The sequence below is a fragment of the Mesoplodon mirus genome (genome assembly GCF_964341445.2).
Source record: "Mesoplodon mirus genome assembly, chromosome: 10".
Lineage (NCBI taxonomy): Eukaryota > Metazoa > Chordata > Mammalia > Artiodactyla > Ziphiidae > Mesoplodon > Mesoplodon mirus.
In genome coordinates, this window is record NC_138986.1 from 13,851,791 (window position 1) to 13,877,032 (window position 25,242).

The window sequence follows — 25,242 nt, forward strand, 5'->3', positions numbered from 1 at the left end:
GGATGGGAGGGAGATGCAAGAGGGAGGGGATATGGGGATATATGTATACGTATAGCTGATTCACTTTGTTATACAGCAGCAACTAACATAACAATGTAAAGCAATTATACTACAATAAAGATGTTTAAAAATAAATAAATAAATAAACAAATGGAACCTAATGAAACTTAAAAGCTTTTGCACAACAAAGGAAACCATAAATGAGATGAAAACACAACCCTCAGAATGGGAGAAAATATTTGCAAATGAAGCAACTGACAAAGGATTAATCTCCAAAATATACAAACAGCTCATGCAGCTCAACATCAAAAAAAATAAACAACCCAATCAAAAATTGGGCAGAAGACCTAAATAGACATTTCTCCAAAGAAGACATACAGATGGCCAACAAACGCATGAAAAGATGCTCAACATCACTAATTATTAGAGAAATGCAAAGCAAAAACTACAATGAGGTATCAGCTCACACTGGTCAGAATGACCATCATCAAAAAATCTACAAACAGTAAATGCTGGAGAGGGTGTGGAGAGAAGGGAACCCTCCTACACTCTTGGTGGGAATGTAAATTGGTACAGCCACTATGCAGAACAGTATGGAGGTTCCTTAAAAAACTGAAAATAGAACTACCATATGACCCAGCAATCCCACTCCTGGGCATATACCCAGAGAAAGCCATAATTCAAAAAGATACATGCACCCCAGTATTCATTGCAGCACTGCTTACAATAGCCAAGACATGGAAGCAACCTAAATGTCCATCAACAGAGGAATGGATAAAGAAGATGTGGCACATATATACAATGGAATATTACTCAGCCATTAAAAAGAATAAAATACTGCCATTTGCAGCAACATGGATGGTCCTAGAGATTGTCATACTGAGTGAAGTAAGTCAGACAAAGAGAAATATCATATGATATCACTTGTATGTGGAATCTAAAAAGAAATGATACAAATGAATTTATTTACGAAACGGAAACAGATTCACAGAGTTAGAGAATGAACTTATGGTTACCAGGGGGGAAGGTTGGGGGGAAGGGATAGTTAGGGAGTTTGGGATTGACATGTACACACTGCTATATTTAAAATAGATAACCAACAAGGACCTACTGTATGACACAGGGAACTCCGCTCAACGTTATGTGGCAGCCTGGATGGGAGGGGAGTTTGGGGGAGAATGGATAGTACATGTATATGTATGGCTGAGTCACTTTGCTGTGCACCTGAAACTATCACAACGTTGTTTATTGGCTATACTCCAATATAAAATAAAAAGTTAAGAAAAAAGATGTGGTACATATATACAATGGAATATTACTCAGCCATTAAAAGGAATGAAATTGTGCCATTTGCAGGGTTGTGGATGGACCTAGAAACTGTCATACAGAGTGAAGTAAGTCAGAAAGAGAAAAACAAATATCGTATAATATCACTTATATGTGGAATCTAGAAAAATGGTACAGATGAACTTATTTGCAAAGCAGAAATAGAGACACAGATGTAGAGAACAAGCATGTGGATACCAAAGCATGGGGGTTGGTGGGATGAATTGGGAGATTGGGATTGACATATATACACTACTATGTATAAAACAGATAACTAATGAGAACCTACTGTATAGCACAGGGAATTCTACTCAGTGCTCTGTGGTGACCTAAATGGGAAGGAAATCCAAAAAAGAGGGATATATGTATATGTAGAGCTGATTCACTTTGCTGTACAGCAGAAACTAACACAGCATTGTAGAGCAACTATACTCCAATAAAAATTAATAAAAGGAAAAAGAAACAGACTTGCCAAAGAACAGAGGATGAGATGTTCACACCATTGCTGAGCAGGGCAGTGCAAATGAAGACCATGTTACGTCCATTCAACTGACCACCATGAAAGACCATGTTACATCCATTCAACCGACCACCATGAAAGACCATGTTACATCCATTCAACCGACCACCATGAAAGACCATGTTACATCCATTCAACCGACCACCATGAAAGACCATGTTACATACATTCAACCGACCACCATGAAAGACCATGTTACATACATTCAACTGACCACCATGAAAGACCATATTACATACATTCAACTGGCCACCATGAAAGACCATGTTACATACATTCAACTGAAAGTAATTTTTTAAAGATAACTATCAAAATCAAGTGTTGGGGGCTTCCCTGGTGGCGCAGTGGTTGAGAGTCCGCCTGCCGATGCAGGGGACACGGGTTCGTGCCCCGGTCCGGGAGGATCCTGCATGCCGCGGAGCGGCTGGGCCCGTGAGCCATGGCCGCTGAGCCTGCGCGTCCGGAGCCTGTGCTCCGCGGCGGGAGGGGCCACAGCAGTGAGAGGCCCACACACTGCAAAAAAAAAAAAAAAAAAAAAAAATCAAGTGTTGGGGCTTCCCTGGTGGTGCAGTGGTTGAGAGTCCACCTGCCAATGCAGGGGGCACGGGTTCGTGCCCCGGTCCAGGAAGATCCCACATGCCGCGTAGCAGCTGGGCCCGTGAGCCATGGCCACTGAGCCTGCGCGTCCGGAGCCTGTGCTCCGCAACGGGAGAGGCCACAATGGTGAGAGGCCTGCGTACCGCAAAAAAAAAAAAAAAAATCAAGTGTTGGACAAAATGTGTATCCACAGGATTATTCTTGTATTGCTGATAAGAGTGAGTAGTACAAACACTTCGGAAAAGTTTGGCATTAGATTAGAAGTTCAAAAGTCACATTCCCCCTGACTCAGCAATTCCACTGTTAGATATACATCCAAGAGAAACTCCTTATACTTCTACCAAGGGTGGGATGTACAAGAATGACCTATCAGCACAGGTCACATAGGAATAACCTGGAAATAATTCAGATTCACATCAGGAGGAGAGTAAATAAATGGCACAGTATATGGCTGTCAAAATGAATGAAATACAGTGACAGGAAACAATATGGATGAATGTTAGCAATCTTATTATGTAGAAAAGTAAGTATCAAAAGATTAATACAGTGATATTCTTTATATAAGAGCTAAGAACTGAAATAACTATTCTTTTTAAGAATGCAATAAATGAAATGAATGTGTATAAAAGGGAAAACATTGGGCTGGGCTTATTGTGATGGTTGCCATGGTGTAGGAGTTCAGGGGGATGGAATGAATGGTAAAATTGAGGAATGTGGCTTTTGTGCTTAATTTCTGGGTCCTGGCTTTGTTTTAGTTGTGGGTTCCTAGGTGCTTTTTACAGTATAAAAGATAATTAATCAAATAACTGAATAAGTGGGCCATGCAAGAAAAGGATAAACATTTTTAAAGTATATTTTCTATTTAAATATTTGTTTTAAATGATGTCATAAAAAATTACCTGTTACACTTTTAACTGTAAATGAAAAGATACTTAGCTTTTGTTTGTTTGTTTGTTTGTTTTTTGTGGTACGGGGCCCTCTCACTGTTGTGGCCTCTCCTGTTGCGGAGCACAGGCTCCGGATGCACAGGCTCAGTGGCCATGGTTCACAGGCCCAGCCGCCCCGCAACATGTGGGATCTTCCTGGATGGGGGCACAAACCCATGTCCCCTGCATCAGCAGGCAGACTCTCAACCACTGTGCCACCAGGGAGGCCCTGAAAATATACTTAGTTTTGAGCTCTAATGGGAGATTGTTTAGAGTTCTAGTGCCACAGAGAAGAGACCAGTCTATCAGCTCTGCAATCATGGACCTGTTATCCTCTTAGGTCTTGTAAATGTAATGTTATCTTCTTCACTGAAATTATTTTGAGTTTTAAAATGAACAGTGTAGCACTTACTATTTTATTCTATTTATTAAATTATTTATTATATTTTGCTGAATCAAACACAAGTAACTTAGTATCCTTGTACCAGAACATACTATTTTGCAAAGAACATTTTCATTCTTGCACTCCTACTTTTTAACCTTGGCTCATATGCACCATGCTTTTTGGTCCTTCAAACAGAGAAATGCCATTAATACTGTCAACAACTTTCATGTTAGTATGACTGAAAAAAAATGTGAGTGACCAAGAGTACTTTTTTTAAGACTTTATTTTTTAGAGAAGTTTTAAGTTTATGACAAAATTGAGAGGAAAGGAGAGATTTCCCATTATCTCCTGCCCTCCACACACACCAAGAGCACTTTTCATAAAACTACTTCCTAACTTGCAGGAATAACAGTCTTAGTAAACAACATAGGAATTTTGTGAATTTCCAACCTTAAGCATACAGAAATCTTAAGGGTAAGTGCATTCGGAAGCTGAGAATGAATGTATTTATTGAGTAAATTATACACCTTCCAAGTGCTGTGGGGATAACGCTCCTCTCTGTACCTGCTAACCTTTATAGATATTGAGTATGTTGGCTGTTCTTGAACATTCTTCAAGTATATTTTGAATCCACTTAAATAGATTTTATAACCATCTTTTTAATGTGTGCATTTTTACTTATTCTTGTCCTTCCCCCTTTTATAGCCGTGTGAACAAGGACGCCGGATGAAGCGAATCCATGCTGTGGCGAACATTGGCACGGCACTCAAGTTCCTGGAAGGAAGGAAGGTAAGAGAGAAACAAAGACAAAACACTTCAAGAAGAAAGCGTGGACATACGAATATTTTCATTGTTGATTGTTGGGTAAAAACACTGCATGCAATCTATACAACATATATGTGCAATATTATTGTAAAATCGTTTTAGACTTACAGAAGAGTGGAAAAAAAAAGGCACAGAGATTTCATGTCTGTACTTCAGCCAGCTTCCTCTAATGTGAGGGACTTAGTTGTACATAGTACATATATGTAACATAGTACAACTACCAAATAAGGAAATTAAAATGGGTATGATACTGTTAAGTAAAGCATAGAAATTAATCTAATTTCATCATTTTTTCTCCAGTGTCTTATTTCTGTTCCAGGATCCAATCCAATAACATGCCTTGCATTTTAATTGTTATGGCTCCTTTGTCTTTTCCATTCTATGACCTTGTCTTTCTGTGTCTTTCATGACCTTAATGATAACTGCTAGGCAGTTATTTTTCATAATATCTCTCAGTTTGGTTTGTGTGATGTTCTCCCATGATTAGATTGAGGTTATATATTTTTGGCAAGAATTCCAAGGAAGTGACGTATTCTTCTCAGTGAATCAGTTTAGTGGATATAGATAGGATTCTGACTTGTCTTAATGCTGGTGATGCTAACCTCAACCACTTGATTAAGTCATCTGCTGAGTTTTTTTTTTTATGGTAAAACTACTATTTTTCCATTTATAATTCAGAAATAACTTAGGGGATGTAATTGAGATTATGCTAATATTCTGCTTCTTGCTCACTGATTTTAGCATCAGTTGCCTTCAATAATTACTTCTGTGCTGTTTGCCTAATGATGATTTTGTTTTTCCCACATTTCTTTTGTACTTACTAATTGGAGTTGTTATGTAAGAAAAAGATGACCTTTCTTCCCCATTTATTTATTCAATTTCTTATTTATTTCATTATGGAATAATTATTATAGAATAATATAGAACTATATTATAGAACTATAGAATATTATTTTATTCTATAGTTATAATCCAGTATGACTACGATTATTGTTATTATTGTTATTATTTTGTTGATCAGATTGTTCTAGCTTTGTCCATTAAGAGTTCCTTCAAACTGGCTCCTGTACTCTTTTGACATGGACCCATCCTTTTTCAAGCATTTCCTTATTTTCTGGAACTACAGATTTTCCAGGTTTATCTTATATTTTCCTTACCCAAGTCCTAGAATCAACCACTTCTCTAAGGAGGCTTTGTTCCTTTCATTAGTGAATGGCATTTAGAAACCAAGATTTGGGTGCTAGGTGTGCTCATGGCTACTGAGGTTTCATTGCCCTCTCAATATGCAGATCTAGATATATGTATGTTTACTAATCTGGGTATACACACATATCTATATTTCTCTCCCTTCCATCTGTCTCTCTCTCTCTCTCTTTCTTTCTATATAGCTTCTTCTATTACGTGTGCATGTAAACCTTTACTTCAAATTGATACTTCTGATTTCAGTCCAATACCACAAGGTCCATTTCATGATGATTTCTTTCTGTTTTCTCTGACAGTGAGAAACCTGGCTCTCATCTACAATATATTCTCTTCTTTTTCATCCCTAGTGTATACACATGAAATAGTTTCAGAATTGCTAACCCACACCTTTGTGAGAAACATATTGATTAACTGGAGAACAGTATTTGTGTACAGTTCTTTTGGTCTTCAACATTACAATATACTGTCAAGAGACTGTTGTCCAGATTTACCTAGGTCACTTCTGTTCTCCCATCCTTTCAGTGTGATTATGTTATTCATTTGTAATAGAGTTAAGTAATAGAGTTATATTCCATTTTGGGCAATCCCACACACATCCTAGTTGGCCTTAATTATTTTTTATTTTAGAGAATGAGACATTATTATGATTCTAGGAGTAAAAGTTACACTTAGAGAAGTGGCATTCCCTCCTCATCCTTGCTTCTCTATTACCATTATCCTTCCTTTTACTCCTTTTCTCACCTCTAGGTAACCAGTTTCTCCAATTTCTGATTTATCCTTCCTGTATTTCTTTTGCAGGAATGAGCAGGTTATTTTCATACACCACCTTCTTTCTTATACAAAGGAAGCATACTAGTGATACACCAGGTGCACTTTACCTTTTTCATTTAACAGTATATCCTGGAAATCCCTCAAATCAGTTCACAGAGATGTTCCTCATTCATTTTTACAGCTGCATAGTATTCCGTGGTCTGGATGTTCCAGAGTTTATTCAACCACTCTCTTATGAATGAGCATTTAGGTTGTTTCTAGCATTTTTCAAACAGAAATGATGATGCAATTAATAACTGTGCATAAGTATTTTTGTATTATTGGAAGTGTATCTTCTGGGTAAAATTTTAGAAGTATGATTGTTGGGTCAAAACATAAGTGTGTATTTTGTTTTGTTAGGTGTTGACATATTTCCCTCCAGAAGGGTTGTACCAATCCTTTTAGATTTTAGCCTTTTCTAATTTGTGGAAATTCAGGAAGTCTGTGTTTGGCAATACCAAAACCAGCTTTATAAATGGATATCCAGATACTTCTGGAAAATAGAATGATTCAGTTATTTACTTCTCTGTCTATATGCAATAAATTATTTCATTTATTCCACAAATGCATAATTGAATACTTTCTGTAAAATGAGAATTCTGGAAAATATTAATTCTGGAAAATTAAAGAAAACTAGATTCTGGCTCTTAAATAATTTACATTTTGATGAGTTGTTAGTATAATGAATCAGTATAAAGTTCAGTCAAGTGTGCTAACTTCACACCAAAGAGAGATTCTAGGCATTAAGATGGTGTAGAAAAACAGTCTTAGCTTCTAGTAGAATATTGGACATTGTTTCCAGGTCACTTTAACATCATTTTTAATGGAGTGTTTCTCTTCTTCCTTCTCTCACTTCATGAGTTTTTCATGGAAAGCTGAAAAAAAAAGCCTTATTTAATAGGTTATTTATAGAGTTTTCCCAGTCATTTCATCTTCCATTTTGGCTATATAACAATAGTGTCCTTCTTTGTTCTGATGTGTATTCACTGGCTAGAATATGAAAACAAAATTCTTCTTATTAATTAATGTCTTGGAGAAAAATTTAATGACTTAACCCATGAAAGGCATTGTTTGTAAAGAGAACCAAAGAGTCTTCTTTTCACAGAAGACTTGTTTGTACCAGGTCCATTTTCACAGAACAAACCTGAATAACTTTTTAAAAAGTAGAGGATTCAGATTTTAAATATTATATTTACTAAGGGCAAAAAGTAATGCATTTGAGTCTCAGGACAAAATCCAAAGTATTTCCTTTCTGTCCCCACAAATCCCTAACTACTTTGATTTTTTTTAAATCTACCTGAAATACATAGTTTTGGGCTTCTCTTTCTTGCATTTCTTCACCCCATTGGCTCACAAAATAATTGACAGTGGGGTAGAATGGTTTTTGAAGACTCTTTGGTGCCCTCCCTCTTACTGTTTATTTTTGTTCTTTATAATTTAAGAACTTAAGTCTCAAATATATTTTCAAGAATTTGTCTTTAACCTTTGTATTTACTTTGTCCTCCATTTAGATTTTTTCTTTAGATGATAGAAGATTTGTTTAGTACTCGGATAAGGAATAATGAAGGCACTTTTCAAGTTTACTGATGAAAACCCTACCATTGTGTTTATTTTCCACTTGTTTACAGGGTTACTGAATAAAGGCATACGTTAGTATTTGATAAGAATTGTATAAGTTTGGCTCTAATGAATAGATTCATCACTACTTTCCACAAGTTTTTCTCCAATGAGGTGTCAGGTGGATCATTCTAAATAGTAATACAAGGAGCCAGTCACTGACCATGTTTCCTAAAGCTTGCCATAGTGCACACAAGGACATAAATTTAGGTTCCTGTGAGGTCCAGATAGATGATGTAAATGATGAAGCAAGGTAGAAGCTGGTCATGGTAGCAGGATAACTGAGTAGTCCCACGTACTGTCTAGAAGAAGGAAGCAAATAATTCCATCTGGAGTTACCTCGCTGAAATGCAAGCACAGTTATCCCAGTTTAACAATTGAATGAGAAAAGCCAGTAGTCTGGATTTTTATTGAAATCTTATTATTTATTTAATTTATTTAAGTTATTTATTAAATAATGCAGGTATTTGGCTACCTGTATATATATAGGTAGAAAACAACTCATAAAGTGGTGATGCATCTATTAATTAGGTTTTCCAATGTATCAAGAAAAGCTGGTAGTCTGGAATTTTTATTTAATTTTTTTTGAAATTTTTCCCAAATAATTCAAATATTTTTTTTGAAATGTCTGTGGGCCTTGTATTAGTCTGCTATGGCTGCCATAACAGAATACCACAGACTGGATAGCTTAAACAACAGAAATGTATTTTCTCACAGTTCTGGAGGCTGAAAGTCCAAGATCAAGGTGTCATCAGGGTTGATTTCCTCCTTTTTTCCAGGCTTGACAACAGCTGCTTTGGCGCGGTGCCTTCATGTGACCTTTCTTGTGTGTGTGTGCAGAGAGAGAGAGAAAGTGAGAGTGAGAGTTCTGATGTTTCTTCCTCTTCTTATAAGGATACCAGTCCTATTGGATTAGGGCTCACTCTTATAACCTTGTTTCATCTTAATTGTCTCCTTAAAGATTCTATCTCCAAATGCAGTCACATTGGGGGTTAGGGCCTCAATATGTGAATTTTGAAGATAATTCAGTCCATTCGGGCCTCTGGCTTACAAAATCAAACTTCTCCAAACCTAGAGGTTTTGTTAAAACAGATTCTTAGGCAGCCTTCCTTATTTTCTGTCTCAGAAGGTCTGAGGTGAGGTCCATCTATGTGATTCATCCTTTCTGGTTTCTGGAATTCTTCAGTCTCTTTGGATGTGTCTCTATTGCCCATCCCACAATCTTAGGGCTATTAAAAGTTTATTGTATATTTCATACGATTTTGCAAGGGAGAGGAGGTAAAACAAAGAACCTGTGCTCCCCAAACCCATTATGGTTTTTAAGTTTTTAAGAAAGAAAATAATTTTGAAAAACGTTTTTTCTTCACAAATTGAGCAAAAGATCTTCAGGTTCTATAATAAGCTGAATGTATAAACTTCAAAGTGCAGTTGGAGCTTGGTTGAGGTAGGAAATTCAACTTATATATTCAATTGCATTTTTTTTTTTTTGCGGTATGCGGGCCTCTCACTGCTGTGGCCTCTCCCGTTGTGGAGCACAGGCTCCGGACGCGCAGGCTCAGTGGCCATGGCTCACAGGCCCAGCCGCTCCGCGGCATGTGGGATCTTCCCAGACCGGGGCACGAACCCGTATCCCCTGCATCGGCAGGCGGACTCTCAACCACTGCGCCAACAGGGAAGCCCTCAATTTCATTTTAAAAAAGAATGATATGTAAGGAAAGAGAAATAATTTGTCCTCTATGAAAGGCATTAATCTTGTGTTTATTAACATGTGTTATAAATTTGTGGCCCATGGATACTAAAATGGATATAGTGAAAATTCTGGAGAAATTGTAAAATGGAGCAATCAAAATGATTATAAAGATTGTAATAGGTTCTGTCATAAAAGATTAAAGAAATGTGACATTCTTTATTTTCCACCAACAAGTATTTTTATATCTTACACAGTGCTAGGTTTAAAAGAAGTAGACATATGATCTTGTGATCTGTGGAAGTTCTCAATTTTTTTCTGTCTCTGAACCTGATGAATGAACTTCAGCAGTGAGATAAAATCCCATGGGTATATCTCAAATTATTTACAATGACTTTTGTGCTAGCTTTTACTTTACTCCTCAGATGTATAACTAGTAAATTTAAACTAATTACTCAAGAGTAAGATGTTTGTGGGATGATTTTGCTTCTGATATTTTTTAAAAAGTAAGCTATTTACAAACTTCTGAACTTTATTTTAGTATCACACCTTATTAAATCTTGGCTGAGAATTATTGAGCTAGAAGTCTAAGGAGTACTTTAGTTTTTTTTCTAATTTGTCCAGGGATTATGAAGAGGAGGATGAGCAGCTAATTGTATTCTATAGAGGTTGACTGAGCTAGACCTACCATACATGTCTATTTTCCTGGGACTTTCTCATAGTTGGGAAGACATTGAAATGAATAATTGGGGATAATTGTAGACATTAATTCTGAGTGCTTTACAGTTGTCAGTGCCCCAAAGTAGGGAACTGAATCCCCCCAGTCTCTTTCTACTCTCTTAACTGTTTCTCTTAATAATTAACTATTTCTCTTAACTATTTCTTGCCTTTCCTTTATCTTTAAAATGTATTCTTCAAATCACGCTCTAAATTTACCACTTGCATTTTTATTACCTTTGAACAAATAATGTGGATTTTGAAGGACTATTTATGTATATGTATCATCTTCTCCCTTTGTTTTTCATGTCAGGCCATGTACAGAGGATCACCGGTTAGTACAAATTTTAGAATTTTTAACTCCTGACTTTTATAGGTAAAAGAGAACATAAGTTTCATGCTATTTGGTAACAAATTTCAAAGTAAGCACGCATCTTCTAAAACTTCCCCTCACAGTTTCTTTTACATTCCAGTCAACCTCTGAATGTAAAGAATAACCCTTTTTTTTCCTGTCTGGCATTTTGTTGGTAATTCTTCGCATGATGTCATATTTTTTTCAACTTTAAACCAGTTTTTGAAATTCATTCTGTAGTTGTGTTTATTGTGTGCGCCTAATGAATGCCCCTGAAATTTCCACTGAAACCATGTTTTTATGGCTCACCCTGCTTACTCTTGTGTACTGCTGCACAGGCATGACCAAATGTTATTGATGTCTAGTAAAGTGCTACTTATTGCATAATTAAATGGTCTGTAATCTTCTAGTACATTACTAGTACAGTTTTTCTTTTTAAACAGATTAAATTAGTCAACATTAACTCCACTGATATAGCTGATGGCCGACCCTCGATAGTTCTTGGATTGATGTGGACCATTATTCTGTATTTCCAGGTATTGTACTTCTTCAGCTCCCTTTTCAGTTGATATAAATGTCACAGATGGAGGTAGTGGTGGACATTTTAATGATGAATAATGACCTCATTTTCTGTACCTTTGCGGCTGAACCTCAAGTTAGCAGAGATGTGACCTTCACATGTACATTGGTTTTTGTTGGCAGAAAATGCCCTCTTTTTCTCCGCTAAGGTGTTATATATGGAACTCCCCAAAGAACTCAGCCAGGTACCCAATCCGAAAGGTGGGTAGAACACGATGGAGATGAAATATTGGTGTAAAAAGAGTTCAGGAAGTTTTTCTTTGTCCTCTGGAAGGGAGAGGTTCTATGCTCCTATTAGACATTAAGGGGAGAAATTAACTTGCTGTTCTCTCTGGGATAATTCTTCTAGCTGTAATGTTGTTTTTTAAAGAAATGGACTTTATTTTTTAGAACAGTTTGAGGTTCTGAGCAAAACTGAGCAAAGAGTACAGAAATTTCCCATGTACCTCCTGTACCCACACATGCATAGCCTCCCCTTAACCAGTATCCCCCATGGGAGAGGAACATTGGTTACAATTAATGAACCTTTACTGACACATCACCATCATTTCAAGGTTTGTAGTTTACATTAGGATTCACTCTTGGTGTGTACATTCTTTGAGTTTGGAGAACCATTAGGTTTTGTTTTCTTCATTCATGCATGTATTTAACAAGTGTTCATTACTGTGTACAAGGTCCCATTTTAGATGTGTGCAAACAGGAGTAAGACATTGGTTGTGCCCTTTAAGAGCTTATATTGTTGGGAGGTTAAGGGTGTTAAGGTCAATCAAGTTGGGAAAGTAAACCACCCGAGAAGAGAAGAACAAAGAACAAAGATAACGCTGACGTTTTGCCGACTGTTGATGCACACGCAGATTGAGGAGTTGACCAGCAACCTACCGCAGCTGCAGTCTCTATCCAGCAGCACATCCTCCGTGGACAGCATGGTCAGCTCTGAGACCACCAGCCCCCCAAGCAAACGGAAGGTGGCCACCAAGATCCAAGGAAATGCTAAGAAGGCTTTATTAAAATGGGTCCAGTACACAGTCGCCAAGTAAGTACCAAGAAGGAGTTTGTTTAAATTAGAAACCCTTGAATGATTTGAGTTATCAGTTTATGACTGAGTGCACATTCCAGTGATTGCAAAATTTGTGGAGACATATGAATGAATGGCTTTGCTTCGGCTCTCATTTCACTCTTCCCTTGAATTAAAATGTAAACAGAAAGCATCCCTGATACTCTAGAAAAATGGTGTAATAAAACTAATTCCTTCTTCACTTGTGTGATGGGACCCAATTAAGTTGTTTAATCCCTACATTTGATTAGCATGAGGACTAATTCCATTTAGGTCATTGTTTGGATTTTCTGCTGCTACTAGATAATATTTACACAAATAAATTAGAGGTTTAAACGTGATTATCTCTTCATAAGACTATTGAGTTCTATTTAATAATATTGTGGACTAAGATCCACATTCTGAAATAATCATATTTGTTTGTATACCTTGAAACTTTCTAGCAATTTTATTTTTTAATGTTTTCTTTGATCTTATCTTTTATCTGGAATGTACATTCTTTTGTCAGCTCCAGCTATATGGACTGGGAGTTTGCTTCTAAGCATAATAAACTTACATGTGTGCACATATATGTGAGGATACTGGATATAAAATTACTACTCTCAAAAAGTACTTTCTCATAGCAATTTCAATAGGCTTTTCAATTGATCATACCAATATTTTGTGGTCAGATGTGGTAAGTAATAAGATCTCTTCACCTAGAAGTTGTGTTTTTGTAAGATTCTCCTAAATGACATGTAAAATTAACTCACTTTCTATTTTGTTTCACATGCCTAGATATAACCCACATCTAATTCTCTCCTTCTGGAAAATAGTTGTAAACAAGTACTTATCATTATAAAACACTGAGGCACTAAACACAGGAAGTTCTATTTTTAAAGAGTTTGAAGAGCAAAAATAAGGAGAGAAAAAAATAAACATAGAGAAGATGTAATTAGTGTTACTAACTTATATAGTTTTGTTTAACTTGTAAAGTGTGTTGATGGTTTTCTAATTTGGGGTATATTTTTATGATTCAAGTTGCAATTAAAAATATTTCTGAAAGCAAAGCTTTGTGGCTCTTGGGACTCTCATAGGGATGAAATTAAAAGCCCTCCCCACATTGCTGGCATGCTCTTTGCATTCCATCTACAGTGGGTATTACTAATCTCTTCTGCAGCTTAACCAAGCAGGGAGAAGAAACATGTTGGGTAGGAGAGGACTGGTGACCACATGCTACAACATATATCACGATGCTATCACGATAAAACTTTGTAATAATGTCAATGTGATATTCTGTTGTCTGTTGCTCTACACAGCATTTAAATAAACAAAGTAAATAAATTTTCATTTAATATTACATAGCTTGAAATAAAATCAAATTCAGTGATGTTGGAGTTTTCCTGCATAAGTTTTGTTTCACACATGATGTGCAGGGGTCTAATAATAATCGTCATTCCTGCAACTTGTATGTTTGTAACATTGATGGAAGTTGTGTTTTCCTTACCTGTATAAATGTCCAGATTTGTGAACCCAAGGATTCTCTACCTATCAACACCTCAATGAGATCCATTTATTTAACAGCTGCATAAATTGTAGAGATTTAGGGAGATGACCGCTTTCTGCCATGAATAGTCTGGAATGAACACATGATTCTGTCATGCTACCACATTGTTGATAATTTTTCTAAAAGCTATTTTACACTATTTTTCAAGCAATTTCTTATCTGACATGGATAAAATAACTTTAGAATCTGTATCTAGTTCAGTATATGACATGTCTGTAAAATTATAATTTGTGAGACTCCGTAGTGTGAAGGTTTATCCATCTCACAAGACTGAAGATGGCGAAAAAGGATAAAACATCCAGTGAACACCAAATTGTCAGAGTATATTCAGTTTTCATATAAAATTTCAAAACACTTGATAAGTAAATCAAAAAACTGTTTCAGTAACACAAGATAGTTAATCCCCCTTCTTCTTTTTTTTTTTTTTTTTACCAATTTCATCTACTATCTGTACTGTCAGAAATGAAAGCATGTCTGACATTTGCATAGCTTCTTTTCAAATGTCTAAGAACAATTGTATTTTAGGACAAAAATCAGTAATATGACCAAACAAATGAAGACAAGTGTATACAGACCCATTCAAAATAACTTGAAGCAAATATGTATTAGCCTATAAACTGGATGTACTTCTTTAACTGATGTATCTAAGTTTCTTTCAGTTTGTATCACTTCTTTAAGTGAGGTATCTAAATTTTCTTTGATTTTGTATCTACAATTCAGAGGCTCGGACTAAAGCTTTTTAGGAATATGACCTACTAGTTTGATCTAATACAAAACATTATAGGTGTGTGTGCGTACGTGTGTGTGTGTGTGTGTGTATGTATTCAACAAATAAAGAGGAAGACCATGTAACAAACCATTGTTAATTGTTCCAACATGGTGAATATTTAGGAAAACATTTTATATATTTCTTTTTTGAAAATGTCTAAAACAATAAAGTTTAAGAAAATCAGAAAATATCTAATACATGACGAATATTTATCAGCTGTTCACTTATTTACACCCACCTTAATTTTTTTTTTAGTTTTCTTTTTTTTTTTATACAGCAGGTTCCTATTAGTCATCCATTTTATACACATCAGTGTATACATGTCAATCCTAATCTCCCAATTCATCACACCCCCACCCCCGCCCCTGGCCGCTTTCCCCCCTTGCTGTCCATACGTTGGTTCTCTACATCTGTGTCTCTTTTTTTGCCCTGCAAACCGGTTCATCTGTACCATTTTTCTAGGTTCCACATATATGCATTAATATATGATATTTGTTTTTCTCTTTCTGACTTACTTCACTCTGTATGACAGTCTCTAAATCCACCCACATCTCTACAAATGACCCAACTTCGTTCCTTTTTATGGCTGAGTAATATTCCAATGTATACATGTACCACATCTTCTTTATCCATTAGTCTGTTGATGGCTATTTAGGTTGCTTCCATGACCTGGCTATTGTAAATAGTGCTGCAATAAACATTGCGGTACATGACTCTTTTTGAGTTATGGTTTTCTCTGGGTATATGCCCAGTAGTGGGATTGCTGGATCATATGGTAATTGTATTTTTAGTTTTTTTAAGAAACCTCCATACTGTTCTCCATAGTGGCTGTAACAATTTACATTCCCACCAACAGTGCAAGAGGGTTCCTTTTTCTCCACACCCTCTCCAGCATTTGTTGTTTGTAGATTTTCTGATGATGCCCATTCTACCTGGTGTGAGGTGATACCTCATTGTAGTTTTGATTTGCAGTTCTCTAATAATTAGTGATGTTGAGCAACTTTTCATGTGCCTCTTGGCCATCTCTATGTCTTCTTTGGAGAAAAGTCTATTTAGGTCTTCTGCCGATTTTTGGATTGGGCTCTTTGTTTTTTTAATATTGAGCTGCACAAGCTGTTTATTTATGTTGGAGATTAATCCCTTGTCTGTTGATTCATTTGCAAATATTTTCTCCCATTCTGAGTGTTGTCTTTTCGCCTTGTTTATGGTTTCCTTTGCTGTGCAAAAGCTTTTAAGTTTCATTAGTTCCCATTTGTTTATTTTTGTTTTTATTTCCATTACTCTAGGAGGTGGGTCAAAAAAGATCTTGCTGTGGTTTATGTCAAAGAGTGTTCTTCCTATGTTTTCCTCTAAGAATTTTATAGTGTCTGGTTTTACATATAGGTCTCTAATCCATTTTGAGCTTCTTTTTGTGTGTGGTATTAGGGAGTGTTCTAATTTCATTCTATTACATGTAGCTGTCCAGTTTTCCCAATACCACTTATTGAAGAGACTGTCTTTTCTCCATTGTATATCCTTGCCTCCTTTGTCATAGATTAGTTGACCATAGGTGCATGGGTTTATCTCTGGGCTTTCTATCTTGTTCCATTGATCTATATTTCTGTTTCTGTGCCAGTACCATATTGTCTTGATTACTGTAGCTTTGTAGTATAGTCTGAAGTTAGGGAGTCTCATTCCTCCAACTCCGTTTTTTTTCCTCAAGACTGCTTTGGCTATTCGGGGTCTTTTGTGTCTCCATACAAATTTTAAGATTTTTTGTTCCAGTTCTGTAAAAAATGCCACTGGTAATTTGATAGAGATTGCATTGAATCTGTAGATTGCTTTGGGTAGTATGGTCATTTTCACAATATTAATTCTTCCAATCCAAGAACATGGCATATCTTTCCATCTGTTGGTATCATCTCTAATTTCTTTCATCAGTGTCTTATAGTTTTCTGCATAGGTTTATTCCTAGGTATTTTATTCATTTTGTTGCAATGCTAAATGGAATTGTTTCCTTAATTTCTCTTTCTGACCTTTCATTGTTAGTGTATAGGAATGCAAGAGGTTTCTGTGCATTAATTTTGTATCCTGCAACTTTACCAAATTCATCGACTAGCTCTAGTAGTTTTCTGGTGGCATCTTTAGGATTCTCTATGTATAGTATCATGTCATCTGCAAACGATGACAATATTACTTCTTCTTTTCCAATTTGTATTGCTTTTATTTCTTTTCTTGTCTGATTGCCATAGCTAGGACTTCAAATACTATGTTGAATAATAGTAGTGAGAGTGGACCTCCTTGTCTTGTTCCTGTTTTTAGAGGAAATGTTTCCAGTTTTTCACCGTTGAGAATGATGTTTCCTGTGGGTTTGTCATATATGGCCTTTATTATGTTGAGGTAGGTTCCCTCTATGCCCTCTTTCTGGAGAGTTTTTATCATAAATGGGTATTGAATTTTGTCAAAAGCTTGTTCTGCATCTATTGAGATGATCATATGGTTTTTATTCTTCAATTTGTTAATATGGTGTATCACATTGATTGATTTGCATATATTGAAGAATCCTTGCATCCCTGGGATAAATCCCACTTGATCATGGTGTATGATCCTTTTAATAGGTTGTTGGATTCTGTTTGCTAGTATTTTTTTGAGGATTTTTGCATCTGTATTCATCAGTGATATTGGTCTGTAATTTTCTTTTTTTGTAGTATCTTTGTCTGGTTTTGGTATCAGGGTGATGGTGGCCTTGTAGAATGAGTTTGGGTGTGTTCCTTCCTCTGCAATGTTTTGGGAGAGTTTGAGAAGGATGGGTGTTAGCTCTTCTCTAAATGTTTGATAGAATTCACCTGTGAAGCCATCTGGTCCTGGACATTTGTTTGTTAGAAGATTTTTCATCATAGTTTCAATTTCATGACTTGTGATTAGTCTGTTCATATTTTCTATTTCTTCCTGGTTCAGTCTTGGAAGGTTATAGCTTTCTAAGAATTTGTCCATTTCTTCCAGGTTGTCCATTTTATTGGCATAGAGTTGCTTGTAGTAGTCTCTTAGGATACTTTGTATTTCTGCGGTGTCTATTGTAACTTCTCCTTTTTCATTTCTAATTTTATTGATTTGAGTCCTCTCCCTCTTTTTCTTGATGAGTCTGGCTAATGGTTTATCAATTTTGTTTATCTTCTCCAAGAACCAGCTTTTAGTTTTATTGATCTTTGCTATTGTTTTCTTTGTTTCTATTTCATTTATTTCTGCTCTGATCTTTATGATTTCTTTCCTTCTGCTAACTTTGGGTTTTGTTTGTTCTTCTTTCTCTAGTTCCTTTAGGTGTAAGTTTAGATTGTTTATTTGAGATTTTTCTTGTTTCTTGAGATAGGCTTGTATACCTATAAACATCCCTCTTAGAACTGCTTTTGCTGCATCCCATAGGTTTTGGATCGTTTTGTTTTTATTGTCATTTTTCTCTAGGTTTCTTTTTTTTTTTTTTTTTTTGCGGTACACGGGCCTCTCACTGTTGTGGCTTCTCCCGTTGTGGAGCACAGGCTCCGGACGCACAGGCCCAGCAGCCATGACTCATGGGCCCAGCCACTCCACAGCATGTGGGATCTTCCCGGACCGGGGCACGAACCCGCGCCCCCTGCATCGGCAGGCGGTCCCTCAACCACTGCGCCACCAGGGAAGCCCTCTCTAGGTATTTTTTGAATTCCTCTTTGATTTCCTCAGTGATCTCTGGATTGTTTAGTAACGTATTGTTTAGCGTCCATGTGTTTGTGTTTGTTATGTTTTTTTCCCTGTAAGTGATTTCTAATCTCATAGCATTGTGGTGGGAAAAGATTTCAGTTTTCTTAAATTTACTGAGGCCTTGATTTGTGACCCAAGATGTGATCTATCCTGGAGAATGTTCCATGTGCACTTGAGAAGAAGTGTAATCTGCTGTTTTTGGATGGAATGTCCTATAAATATCAATTAAATCTATCTGCTCTATTATGTCATTTAAAACTTCTGTTTCGTTATTAATTTTCTGTTTGGATGATCTGTCCATTGGTGTAAGTGAGGTGTTAAAATCCCCCATTGTTATTGTGTTGCTGTCAATTTCCTCTTTTATAGCTGTTAGCAGTTGCCTTATGTACTGAGGTGCTCCTATGTTGGGTGCATATATATTTATAAATGTTATATCTTCTTCTTGGATTGATCCCTTGATCATTATGTAGTGTCCTTCCTTGTCTCTTGTAACATTCTTTATTTTAAAGTCTATTTTATCTGACATGAGTATGGCTACTCCAGCTTTCTTTTGATTTCCATTTGCATGGAATATATTTTTCCATTCCCTCACTTTCAGACTGTATGTGTCCCTAGTTCTGAAGTGGGTCTCTTGTAGACAGCATATATATGGGTCTTGTTTTTATATCCATTTAGCAATCCTGTGTCTTTTGATTGGAGCATTTAATCCATTCACATTTAAGGTGATTATTGATATGTATGTTCCTAGTACCATTTTCTTAATTGTTTTGGGTTTGGTTTTGTAGCTCCTTTTCTTCTCTTGTGTTTCCCACTTACAGAAGTTCCTTTAGCATTTGTTGTAGAGCTGGTTTGGTGGTGCTGAATTGTCTTAGCTTTTGCTTGTCTGGAAAGCTTTGATTTCTCCACAGAATCTGAATGAGATCCTTGCTGGGTAGAGTAATCTTGTTTGTAGGTTCTTCCCTTTCATCACTTTAAGTATATCATGGCACTCCCTTCTGGCTTGTAGAGTTTCTGCTGAGAAATCAGCTGTTAAACCTTATGGGAGTTCCCTTGTGTATTATTTGTTGTTTTTCCCTTTCTGCTTTCAATAATTTTTCTTTGTCTTTAATTTTTGACAATTTGATTACTATGTGTCTTGGCGTGTTTCTCCTTGGGTCTATCCTGTATGAGACTCTCTGTGCTTCCTGGAGTTGAGTGGCTATTTCCTTTCCCATGTTAGGGAAGTTTTCAACTCTAATCTCTTCAAATATTTTCTCTGGTCCTTTCTCTCTCTCTTCTCCTTCTGGGACCCCTATAATGCGAATATAGTGGTGCATTTCATGTTGTCCCAGAGGTCTGTTAGGCTGTCTTCATTTCTTTTCATTCTTTTTTCTTTATTCTGTTCTTTAGCAGTGAATTCCACCATTCTGTCTTCCAGGTCACTTATCCGTTCTTCTGCCTCAGTTATTTTGCTATTGATTCCTTCTAGTGTGTTTTTCATTTCAGTTATTGTATTGTTCATCTCTGTTTGTTTGTTCTTTAATTCTTCTAGATCTTTATTAAACATTTCTTGCATCTTCTTGATCTTTGCCTCCATTCTTTTTCCAAGGTCCAGGATCACCTTCACTATCATTATTCTGAATTCATTTTCAGGAAGGTTGCCTATCTCCACTTCATTTAGTTGTTTTTCTGGGGGTTTATCTTATTCCTTCATCTGGTACATGGCTCTCTGCCTTTTCATCTTGTCTGTCTTTCTGTGAATATGTTATTTTTCCACAGGCTGCAAGACTGTAGTTCTTCTTCCTTCTGCTGTCTGCCCTCTGATGGATGAGGGTATCTAAGAGGCTTGTGCAAGTTTCCTGATGGGAGGGACTGGTGGTTGGTAGAGCTGGCTATTGCTCTGGTGGGCAGAGCTCAGTAAAACTTTAATCTGCTTGTCTGATGATAGGTGGGGCTGGGTTCCCTCCCTGTTGGTTTTTTGGCCTGAGGCAACCCAACACTGGAGTCTCCCTTGGCTCTTTGTTTGGGCTAATGGTGGACTCTGGGAGGGCTCACACCAAGGGGTACTTCCCAGAGTTTCTGCTGCCAGTGTCCTTGTCTTCACAGTGAGACAGAGCCACTCCCTGCCTCTGCAGGAGACCCTCTAACACTAGCAGGTAGATCTGGTTTAGTCTCCTATGGTGTCCCTACTCCTTCCCCCGGGGTCCTGATATGCACACACTACTTTGTGTGTGCCCTCCAAGAGTGGAGTCTCTGTTTCCTGTAGTCTTGTAGAAGTCCTGCAGTGAAATCCCGCTAGCCTTCAAAGTCTGATTCTCTAGGAATTCTTCCTCCCATTGCTGGACCCCCAGCTTGGGAAGCCTGATGTGCGGCTCAGAACCTTCACTCCAGTGGTGGACTTCTGTGGTATAAGTGTTCTCCAGTTTGTGAGTCACCCATCCAGCAGTTATGGGATTTGATTTTATTGTGATTGTGCCCCTCCTACTGTCTCATTGTGGCTTTTCCTTTGTCTTTGGAGGTGGCATATCTTTTTGGTGAGTTCCAGTGTCTTCCTGTCAAAATGATTGTTCAGCAGTTATTTGTGATTCTGGTGTTCTCACAAGAGGGAGTGAGAGCACGTCCTTCTACTCTGCCATCTTGAACCAGAACTCAATTTGTTAAAATGTAATTTGATATATATACACTAATATGTATAAAATAGATAACTAATAAGAACCTCCTGTATAAAAAAATAAATTAAATAAAATTCAAAAAAAATAAAAATTAAAAAATGTAAAAAAAATTAAAAAGAATAATTTGAGGTGGCATAAAGAGACTGTGAATACAAAAACATTTTAAAACGGGGAACTGTGGGCAATGGCAAAATATAGGAAGAAAAGAAAGATGAAGCCAGAGGCAAATGTACAAATGAATAGATAAAAAGAACATGCTGCTTAACCTGGGTGGATATTTGCCAGTGTGTCAGGCATTGGCTGAAAAAATTATATCTGTACCACCAGAGACAGAAACTCTAAAAGAACTAAGAGATGTTGCTGCAATCTTACAAAATTGTTTTTAAAATATTTATTTAAGAAGCCAGTGATTAAGTCCAAGGATGTTATTTGTAGCACAATATATTTTATGCAAACTCAGTGTACATTGTTAAAACATGATTTGAAGTGAAACTTAAAGTTTGCAGAGATAAAATGTAAAGGCATTTACCAACTTTTTATATTAATCATGGTATCAGTAATATATACTGTCTCTTACAGTTTGTGGAAATTTTGAGAATATAGTAGAAAAGAAGAATTGAGTGATATTATTTCTGCTTTATTTAGAAACAACTGTAATGAGACTAATTTTCTAAAAAGAAACTACCAGAATATTTATCTACTGAATGTTACCTAATTTATTGATCACCTTTAAAGGCTCTAGACTTAATCAAAAAATGTTGTTCAAAGACATCTTTGCAACTCTTTTTGAAACTGTCTTTATGGTTGATAAGTTACATGTAGAGAAAAATTATTCATTGTGAGCTTGCCTCACTTCTGTTTTCAACACCAAAATATTGCTACCAATTTGAATCACTTCTTAGTGATCATATCTGGCTTTGAAGTAAATCCATGAGAGAGCAACGATTTGCCGCCAGCACATTGCCCTCAAGCCAATTCTAAAAAAAAGTTTAAAAAACAATTTGCTCAAACAGTTTGATGGTAGGGTAAATTAATCTTGTCTGTACTTATGTGGAGTATAGGGTTTTTTGTGACTAATTTAGAGACATGATCACAACCATTTGCATTTTGTTCATTCTACAGCATTTGATATAATTCAGCCACATTATATTTGTCTGTTATCATCTGTGCATGTACAACACAGGCTGCTTGTCATTATCATTAGAAATGTGTTAGAGACTTCTTCAAACAAATACACAATGGTGAATTATTACCAGTTCCAGTGTTTTTAAAATGTTCCCTTTTTTTATTTTGTCAGGTGTTTTTTCTCTCTATTGGTTTCCTTTAAAAATGTGCTTTCCATTGAGCCTTTCAATTACTGAAAACTCGAATTTAGAAAACTCTTTAAGTATGAAACCAGAATTTCTGCACCTTATCTTGGTACCCATTAAAAATTTTGCTTCGCTTATTTTTTCTCAAAACCAGTATACCGGTATAGCTAACTGCACATCATCCATTGCCGAGGAGGATTGGATTGAGTCTTTGAGGAAGTGTGCATTACCTGTTTAGAAAGTGACATTATCATTATTTTTTTTAAAGGCAGAGTGGAATAGAAGTAAAAGACTTCGGGCGGAGTTGGAGAAGTGGAGTGGCCTTTCATTCAGTCATCCATGCTATTCAACCGGAACTAGTGGACTTGGAGAAGGTGAAAGGAAGATCTAACCGGGAAAACCTGGAGGAGGCTTTCACTATTGCTGAAACGGAGCTGGGAATCCCGAGACTCCTGGATCCCGAAGGCATGTTGAGCGACTGCTGGCTCTTGTATCCCTCGCTCAGTAGGGTTATATGTCTTAAACCCAGATATTCCGAGAGGTCAGAAAACTTTGAAAAGTGGGAAGGAATTGTATCTTCCTGCATCAGTTTTCTTTTGGAAAAATATTTGCCACTATACACGGGAGCAAAATATAGCTGTGTTGCTCCTAACAGCCCCTGACATGGGTGGTACCAGCCAGGGGAAATGTACTTACTCAATGTACCTAAGGATGGAATGAAAGTTTTACAAGTGAGCGTACTGCGAGGAGGACGAGTGTCACAGAATCCAGAAGAGTAAAAAATTGTTAGTAATCTCAGAGCGTATCGTTAAAGTGTTAGTCATTAGAAACTTAGAAATGTTGATAACTATCCAGTATTTAGGTGTCAATCAGTCAAACTACCCAAGTGATTGACCTAATATCTTTCACTAGAATTTCTTGGCAACTTTTTGGTAAGGCTGTGAATTTTAAGACTTTCTGGAAATGGAGTTAACTCTGTCAAGCCTTCAAAAGGCAATTTTGATGCCTTTAATAAACTTCTAGTTGTTTGTTAAATTGAAATAAAAGGGTCAAAGTGAATTTTCCAAAAGTGCCAGATAATTTATTATTTGGCTTGGTAATTATGGAAATTTCCATTAATGAATGCAAAAATGTAAATACAGTGAAAGCAAGTTTTTTTAAAATATTTTATTTATTTTATTTTTTTATTTTTTGGCTGCATCGGGTCTTCATTGTGGCACGTGGGCTTCTCTCTAGTTGTGGCGCAAGGGCTTCAGGGCGTGCGAGCTCAGTAGCTGCGGCACAGGCTTAGTTGCCCTGCCGCATGTGGGATTTTAGTTCCCCAACCGGGGATCAAACCTGCGTCCCCAGCATTGGAAGGTGGATTCTTTACCACTGAACCACCAGGGAAGTTCTGCAAGTTATTTTTAAAGATGAGATTTCAGAATGAACATTTCTAGCTCTAAAACAGTGTCTACCTGCTTGGCTCCCTCTGAGATGACAGCCAGCATGGAGATCCCTTGACATTTTAGGGACCTGTGGTGCCTGCCCCCCCTCCAGTCTCACTAGGGGAGCCAAGGACTTTCCACCTTGTGTCTTCACACACACACACAAAAAGCCAATAGTATCCAGGACACTACTCAGCTCAAGGGCAAAGACACACAAATATCACAGCCCTCACTTCAGAGAATGCATCAGAGCTGAAATTTCTTCCTAGAGTAGGATAGGAGGAGGATATGAATGGTTCTTTCATATCCACCAGACTAGAGGATCTTAATATTTTCTTTGATCATCAGAAATTGAGTTTGCCCAAATGCAACGCTATCCCACATATAAAGTGATTATTTTCGTAATGAGAACTTCCACTTCCCAAAAGTTTTTAGCCAACATGAACATATAAACTCTTAGGAATACAGATTAAATAGACCAATATCTATTATAACAATTGTTTTATGATTTAGTCCCACGTGTATTTAAAAACATATACTATATTAAGTCATGTATTAAATGTTTTTCTTTCCACTTTCACTCTTCATGAAAGTTTTACTCTTCACATGCATTCTCCACATCAGTGATCTTATCATTTCTAAAATCACCTCTGAGTCATCTCGTGAACTCCAGAATACATTATCTTTAAGTCTTTTAAGAGTTGTCCACTTCTTAAATCCTACATTGATGGTCGCTAGAAATTATATTTCAAATCACAAGAAACAATGCAAAATATTAGGGCAGTTTTATATTTTGATTTTCATGGTTTTTGTTTGTTCTGTTTTTTTTTTTTTCTCTATTGGTGCAGATGTTGTATTTCTAATCTCCAAATGTAACCCCTTATTCCATTGCCTTTAAATGGGATATTTAAGACTTGTTGAAAACATTCAACAGTTTTTATGTATCCAGTCTTACCCTGATTCTATAATTACTAAATTCATATAAATATCTTTGCTTGATTTTTACTGATTTAATTAGGTAAACGTCTATATACTTTAAAATGACAGTGGTTGAGATCTTTTCAGGCTCTGTTTCTCTCAAAGAGTACTTGATTTTTCAAAGTACAGTGACTTAGACGGAAGGCTCCACAATGGAGAAGCTGCGTAAGGACTTGGACATAAGTCATCTCTCTATTTTCTAAAATAAATTGATATTTGGCCATATGTAGTATACAGACTATGTAGTCACTT

The 25,242-nt window shown here is 36.6% G+C and overlaps 1 protein-coding gene across 16 annotated transcripts in view; it reads left to right on the forward strand.

The window, feature by feature from the left end:
- SYNE1 (spectrin repeat containing nuclear envelope protein 1) overlaps positions 1-25,242 on the forward strand; it is a 472,944-nt gene that overhangs the window by 95,133 nt on the left and 352,569 nt on the right. For all 16 annotated transcript variants that reach the window (XM_082633720.1, XM_082633725.1, XM_082633723.1 and 13 more), the window contains exons 5-8: positions 4,460-4,543; positions 11,409-11,501; positions 12,399-12,577; positions 22,854-23,050. In XM_082633720.1, the coding sequence (XP_082489846.1) occupies positions 4,460-4,543; positions 11,409-11,501; positions 12,399-12,577; positions 22,854-23,050 (553 nt within the window). The remainder of the gene's footprint in view (positions 1-4,459; positions 4,544-11,408; positions 11,502-12,398; positions 12,578-22,853; positions 23,051-25,242) is intronic.